The sequence below is a fragment of the Microplitis mediator genome, chromosome 9, assembly GCF_029852145.1.
Source record: "Microplitis mediator isolate UGA2020A chromosome 9, iyMicMedi2.1, whole genome shotgun sequence".
NCBI classification, from domain to species: Eukaryota; Metazoa; Arthropoda; class Insecta; order Hymenoptera; family Braconidae; genus Microplitis; species Microplitis mediator.
In genome coordinates, this window is record NC_079977.1 from 18,765,921 (window position 1) to 18,773,936 (window position 8,016).

An 8,016-nucleotide genomic window follows, 5' to 3' on the forward strand; every position below is an offset into this window, starting at 1 on the left:
TTTTTTTCGAGGCTCATATGAAAATTTATTGGCTCAAGTGTCAAAAACCCTTTCCAAACCTCAGCTCCATAATAAACTTCCAAAACGTTGCTCACAAATTTCGAAAATTTTAAAAAATTCAACTTTAAATTTTCTTACTCGAAAAATGAAAATAAATTCTCGGGATCTCGTTATCGTTCTCTTAAACTTTAAACTAAAATTCTCACTAAACTACTTAAGATACGATATAAATTAATAAGACCAATTTTGTAGAAAATTGAACCCTCTACAAAAAAGGTCATCATCAATTTTACTGTAAATTTAATACTTTAGCTGTAATAAATCTTCAAAGTTAAATAAATTAAATATTAAATTTTAATCAATTCGATCGATCTCCTTCTTTCATTCTATCTAAAATTATCACTTAACTATTAAAGATACGATAAAAACTCACTCAATCATTTTTACAGCAAATTTAATTCCCTACAATTAATGTCCTCATAAATTTTTACCTAAACCCAATAATTAGCTCAGAATTTAAAAAAAATAGCACTTACCTTATTACCACTCTTACATATTGTCATACTTAAATAATTAAATTTTAATTACTATTTACTTCACTACAGGTCAGGTCTTAAAATTAGATAAATAAAACATGTATTTAATTTTTTGAAGTACGTTAATTATTTTTTTTTTATTTATTTTTTTTTTTTATAAAAAAAAACTCTTTATAATTTTTAAATTTGGTAATTCGGTTTTTATAATTTAGCTGATTTAATTTAACATTTATTTATTTATATATATATAATTATTATATAATAATAATAAAAATAAAAAAAATTAATAATAATAATAATAATAATAAAAAGTGACAAGATAAAATGCGTTGGCGTATTTACAATAAAATTACAATTTTACAATCTTATTAAATAAATTATCAATTTTTTTTTATTTAGAACATTTTTTAATTTCTTAGTGCATAAGAAATATTTTTTTTATAACACTATCTAGCGCAGTATTTACAAAAATTTATAGATGTACAATTTATTTACATAAAATAATATTTTTTAAGTATTTTTATTTTCCCTTAAAAATTAAGACTTTTTAAAATTTTTTATAAAAAAAAAATTTTAAAAGTCTTTTTACAAATTAAAAAATAAATTTTTACATGGATTTACTTTATTTAAATAAGCGTTAACTCGATTTATTTCGAATAAAAGGAGCGCACAGTCGGCAGGTTAATTACTGGAAGTATGTTCAACTTTGATTGCTTTTATCTAAGTGATTTAAAGTGATAAATGTATTGAAAACGTGGTTACGGAATCGGAAATTTACTTCTCTACAATTTTGTACCTCATGAAAATTATCATCATGTCAATGGTTTAGAACTTATGGCAGAAATAATAAATGTATTGAAAAATAATTAAATTTAGTGTGTGACCTTGAGTATTCAAAACCCTGTAACTTTTTTAAATACCATTTTATCGATATCATTGACAGGAACTTTTTTGTAGAGAATTCAATTGTCTATAAGATTGTATCTGAGCACATTTTGCCTATTTGTAATATTTTCAGAGATATTCGCTTTCTAAGTTGAAGTCTTAATTTTTTTCCAGCAATTGCACAGTCATGGGCAGAAATATGTAAAAAAAATTGTTTATATATTCTGCCCAAAATTTATCACTATCTCATAAAAAAAGCTGTTTTCCAGTCTTTATAACGCGTACTAATTTAAAGTCTGCTTGGTGATCTTTTTCGTCTCCCAGAATAATAAAAAAAGTATGTACAAATAGCGTGGGAGATTAAAGAACAAGAGGCCGTAAAAACATAATAAATCTAGCAGACAGCAAAAAAAAAAAAAAACAAGATTTCTGTTCTAAATAAGTCGTACAAAAATCTTAGCTTTCCGTAAAAAAAAATCTTACCTAAACAAAATAAGTACGCGGGTTTATAGTTCCCTGATTGGTGGGAGGTTCAGGGATAGTGCTGTAGAGATGACTACCCCTTGAAGAAAGGCTAGCTGGTCTTCCATTAACGCCATGTAGAGCACTGTAACCATGATGCTGATGTTCGGCTCCACTGTCCTCGTCTTCAGTCCTGCTGGAAGCCGAGCTGACGTAGGTTGACTGTGTGGGTGTAGGCGTAGGTGCGTGATGAACTGGAGCCACCAAAATGCCATTTGGTTTCGTCCAGAGATCAGCAGGAGCCGAGGGAGCGGCTGTGTAACGTGCAGGTACCCTCATACCCGGAGCTCTAGCTGATCCTGGACATCTGTCGACTTTTTTCCCACTGCTTTTGTCTTCTGGATCCGGCATAGCGAATCGCAATTTTTCCCAGAATCGCTTGTCACCCCAGACAATTACTTCGCAGGTTTGCAGAAGCAACTGTAGTTCCGGGTCATTCCTGGGTGCTTCTGCTGCTAGAAGTAAGACGACCCGTCTTCTACGAGAGCTGGGTCTGATAGTTTCTAATGCACAACGTAGTGCACTTCTGAATTCTATGTGCTGCCACTCGTTGGCCAGAAAAACTGGTGAGAATACGAGGACGATTCGTCTGGCAGCTCCAGCTGCTGGTGGAAGAGCTTCTTGAGGCCTGGCTGGAGGCAGGTCACGATAGTGAAGGCACAAAGAGAGACCGGATTGCTCTAACTCGGCTGATAGACAACCAGAAACAAAGTCTTGGTCACGCTCATTGTAGATGATGTATCCGTCGTACAAACGGTCACGCTCTTCGTCAGGTAAAGTCACTGGTTTGCCTAGTCTCCAGCCATATCTTGAATGCAGCCAAAGTCTGACATCCTGACGGAAAGCAAAAGCCAGTGCCGTGACTAGACAGACTACTATGATGACAACCAAAGCTCCAGCAAGTAATGGAACAAAATTATTTGAACTTTTGCTTATTTCACGAGATACAGCTTCAGTTGATGGATCTCCACAACGTCTTAAAGCTTCAGCCAGAGTTTCAGTACCATCTTTACAGTACATTTTTTCAGCATCTCCATCAGGATGATGTGCCAGCCAAACTTTTAGCTTAGCAGTATTAATACACTCACAATTCCACGCGTTTCCTTCGAGAGCAACACGTGCGCCGGCTCCCGCATCAGCAAGCACTTCCCACGGGCGAAAATCTACAATACGATTGCTATCTAATCTAAGAACTTGTAGACTCTTCATTTTATTGAAGGTCGTGTTGCCTACCATTGCGATTGCATTATGATCTAGATACAGTTCAGACAATTGTTCTAATTGATCAAACTCAAAACCACGTAATTCACGTAAGCCGTTATCTTCTAAATGCAACACTCTCAATGAAGGCGCGCCATTGAATGTCCGATTATGCAAAGTATTTATTTTACTGTTATTCAAAAACAACACTTCCAACCGGCGCTTACCAATAAAAACATGACTACCAAGGTCACCAAGATTATTACCGTCTAAATATATTTCCGTTGCGTCCATGGGTATTCTCTCAGGCACCATTTTGTAACCACCATTTGAACAATCAACAACATTACTCGACCAACTGTGGTCGTGATAGCACGAACAATTGTCTGGGCACGTCATTTCACAGTCACAAGCATCGAAATCACAGCAATGGCACAATGCAAAACAGTGGGCGTCATAATGACAGAGAAAGTCTTTTGGTTTTAATGACAATAAAGGTCTTTTGGGACTTGCCCGCTTGTGTACCATTTCACACATTACCGCATCAAGGTCCATCACACGTGGGTGCTGACGTGATCGCGAGAGGTCATTTATCTTGGGTAACCACTCCATTGAACAATCACATAAAATAGGATTATCACCAATATAAAACTCAGGAATATTACGATCCATTGGTACCTCCTGTATTCCTAAAGCCGTTAAGTCTAGATGACGGATTTCATTACCGTAAAGCACAACTTTCTCAAGACTCGTTTTACGCAGGAACGTACTGGGGGCCACACTCCGAATATTGTTATTATTGAGGAATAAAGTTTCTATCCCATCTGGAATACTTGATTCCATAATTTCGGTTATGAGATTCCAACTGGCATCCAGCATCTTGATTTTCAAATTTCCGTGAACTGTATAGTAATTTCCCAGCTCACTTATCTGGTTGTTGTGCATGTCCAGCCACTCTAAATTTGCTGGCAAATAACTGTAATCGAACCACAGCAACTTATTGTCCGAAATATTCAACCAAACGAGCGTCGTTGCAGTCGTAAAGACCCCGCGGATCTCGGTCAACTGATTACCGTCCAAACGAACAGCACGCAGAACTGAATTGCTAGCAAATGCATTCTGTTCAACGTGTCTTATCACATTGCTCGCTAAATTAAGCACTTGAAGAGCTGGCAGTGTTGAAAACGTATCACGAGATATATTTTCTAATTTATTGTCCACTAGACGAAGTCCATAGAGTTCATTTAACCCATAAAAAGATTCATTGTCCACTTTAGATATTTTATTATTACCCAGGTCAAGGGTCTTGAGAGTTTTTAACTCGCGAATCGACTCTGGGATTTCAGTAAACGCGTTTCCGCTCAATGAAATATCTTGAAGGTTGGTCAGGTTACTAAACGTACGTCTGTGTAAAATTCTCAGCTTATTGCCGTCCAAGAATAGTTGCATCACAGAATTCAATCCTAGAGTATGAGTTGCTTCGAACCTGGTGATCCGGTTGTGAGAGAGCGTCAATGATTGCAAGTTTTGTAATGCACTGAAACATCCGTCCACTAAAATATCGATATTATTGTGTTCTAATTTGAGAATCTGTAGACTAACGAGTCCTTTGAAGACACTACTGTCTATTTTGGTCAACGCATTGAAAGACAGATCAAGAAATAGCAATTCGCGGAGACGTGTAAAGGTATCACGGTTGACCCAATGACTGGTGAGCTCATTGCTGCTGAGATCCAGGTTCTTCAGCTTGGTAAGATTGTCCAGGAGACCTGGGGCTATCACTGAAAGCGAGTTGTTGCTGAGGACCAGCTCCAGGAGATCTGCAGTATCCGAGAAAAGCTCCGGAGGTAAAGCGACTAGTCGGTTGCTGGATATGTTGAGTTTCATGAGTTGTCCAAGACCTGCTAGTGCATGATCACCAACATGACGGATCTTATTGTCTTGTAGCATCAGTGCTTTTAGTTTCTTGAGCGCGACGAATGAATTATCCGGCAGGACACTCATGTCATTGTCACTTAAGTCGAGAGATTCAAGGTTCGGCGTGCAAGCTGAGGTCCAGTCAGTGAAACCGAGCGACACAGTATCCTGTAACTTGTTACGCGTCAAATTAAGTTTCTTCAAATTAGTAACTGGACACAGGATCTCAGCGGGAAGGGTCCAGATATTATTATCCGGCAAATAGAGCTCTTGTAACGCGTCAAGGCCTCTCAGAGAATCCCGATGAAGTTCGAGGGTCATTCCGGACCAGTCATTATTAAAACTTTGCAAGGTTAATAACTGAAGGGTTTTTAGTGCAGAAAACGCACCCGCGGGCACATAACGAACTTTGCACTTTTCAACATCCAGAGTCCGAAGATTTTTACAGGCCCCCAGGAAATTTGTGTTCTCAAACTGGCTCTCAAATAAAAGTACGTCATTGCACTGAAGTTTTAAATTCTCAATTGACTCCAACTGAATTGATGAAAGATTTCCGATTATTTCTTCAGCACTACCGATTGTCCGTAATTTACAGCCGAGGGTCTGGATGTTGGTGTTTGAATTCGACCAGTCACAGCCACGAGGAGCCTCGAGACTCGTTATGCTGCGGGCTGTTGTCGTCTCATAGGTTATTGTGCCCAATAAAATAATACCAAATAATATATCTAATGTCCACGACATTTTTGCTGATATTTATGGACACTTATTAATAAATATAAATATAATTATTTGTCACGCACACATCACTGGTACTTAAGACTTATTATCTAATCCGTTATTGTAGCATCGCGTAAATTTAAGTGACCACCGTTATGACGTTTCACGTTGAGCGTCGGTGGGTAACTGACGATCTGCGGTGCGTGAGTCCACCAAGACGCTCCTGCCCCCACTCCTTGTTGTTCCCACTCCGACCTCAACCAGAGATTCTCGGAATCCCTTCCCGAGTCTCCTGTCTTTGTTTAGGGTTACGTTGTAACTGTGGAACTCGTCTAGCGCTAAGTGGGGGGTTAAGGGTTTGCGGAGTGAAGAGTAAATAGGAAGGGGACGATGAGGGGGAAGAAGAGCCAAGAGGGAACAAGGGAGAGAATGGTATAGCCGGACTACGCTACTTACTGGGTAAACATTGGAGGCACGCCGGCACTTGTGTGTGAACATCAATAGAAGTGGACATCCTAACTATTTCGTGGGGGGAAATGGGCAGAGGGGGAGTTATTTAGAGTTGATTTTATTTATTAGCGATTGTTTTATTATTTATTAGCGTCATTTATTTTGTTACTGATAGCTGGGTTAAATGGTCACTTTTGCTGTAAAATAAACCCATAAATTGTAGATTTTTTTTTTTTTCAGGTGTTACAGTAAATTTTAGTGTCGATATTTTTAAAAAATATTAACAGCAAATATTTATAGCGGCATCTTCATACTCTTGAGAAGTCGATAAAATTCACTGACCTAATTATTAAAATATCGAGCAAACTTTTGTTTAAATTACGTCTATAAATTTACGGTTAAATATGCTGTCGGTAAACGAAATATAAGCGACTGAAAAATTAAATATATTAATATTTGTCTGGATAAAAATAAATAGAGAGTCAACGCTTGAAACAATTTTTCTATTTATTCATATTTCGAGTTCGTACTGATAAAAATCTATAATTTTTAATAAGTGGAAAAATTGAAAATTAGTTAGTCATTTAAAAATTGAAATCATTTATTGAATAAAATATAAGGAACCGATTCTTCGATGACTTATGTCTAGACATTTCATAAATTTATTCTCTTGAATAATTTGTTCAATAAAAAATAAAAATAATAGGACATTTGCTAGAAATAATTTGTCTAGAAACGACATAAAAAAGTAAACGGTTATTAAATTAGCGGAATGTGGAACAAAATGGTCACTTGCACTTCTATTTACATATTTACTTTTTACCGAGTAATATTTATCTCAATGTTAAGTACTCATGCTCATTCTGCTCCATTATCTTGATAACTTATCGTTGCTTTTTTATGTTTTCATATTTATTTTTAATTTTCACAATTTCTACGTCAATTACTTTTCTTTTTCTATTTGCATCTTGTAAACTTTCGAAGATACGTAAAAATTTGTTAGGACCTTTTTTGTAGCTGTTAAAATTTTCTATGAAAAAGCTTCTTACAATTTTTTATGAATATCTAAAATTTAACGAGATGTAGTATAAAAACTAAAACTGTAAAAAATTTCTGTAACAATTATACTTTCATATAAATGAATTACAGTTCCTGTTAATAAAAGCTGACCATTTTACCTCAAGTATTAAATAGTAGAAGAAATGTACTTGACACAAAAACAATTTTACTAAGTATAAGTATTTAAAATGTCCTTGGCCATGTGTTTGACATCCAAGTATCTAGCTAAACAAATCGCAGCCGTTTTAATCTATACATATATACACATACATAAATGTCATGTATATATCTGCTCATCTTGTTTCTTGTTATTTTATTCTCTCCGTACTACTGTCTTGTCTACTCCCTTTTTATTTTTCTTAGTTCTTTGGTGCTTATCCAATTCAAACGAACCGCTCAGCTTGTTGCCTAGCACCCTACACGTGTGAAACCCATTTTTCGTATGCCCCCATGCTATTTTATTATACATACTAAGCTGTACATCAAAATTTTTGGATCTCAACCATGCCCTCGTTAAACAAACCTCCGATAAAAAAACTAACTTTTTACTCAATTCTAAATTAGCTATATCTCATTCGAAAATATATATAAATAGACATCATGGGTGCTTATTAGAAAGCTTGTTAAATTTCCTACAGCTTTTCTTCTCTCAGAATTCCTCCCACATTCGTTTTTTAGAAAGCTACAGCCATTGGATCCCAACGATTCAAAAAATTGCCATTTTTGGCCC

At 35.9% G+C, this 8,016-nt stretch overlaps 1 protein-coding gene across 1 annotated transcript; it reads right to left on the reverse strand.

Annotated features, from left to right (window-relative positions):
- Positions 1-762: 762 nt before the first annotated feature.
- LOC130674298 (toll-like receptor Tollo) lies at positions 763-5,956 on the reverse strand. Its single transcript, XM_057479593.1, has one exon. The coding sequence runs from the start codon at positions 5,799-5,801 to the stop codon at positions 1,905-1,907; it is 3,897 nt and encodes a 1,298-aa protein (XP_057335576.1). The 5' UTR covers positions 5,802-5,956; the 3' UTR covers positions 763-1,904.
- Between the last annotated feature and the right edge of the window lie 2,060 nt (positions 5,957-8,016).

Bases quoted from the DNA above. Each gene is read 5' to 3' on its own strand.
- LOC130674298 (XM_057479593.1), bottom strand. From the start codon at position 5,801: ATGTCGTGGACATTAGATATATTATTTGGTATTATTTTATTGGGCACA.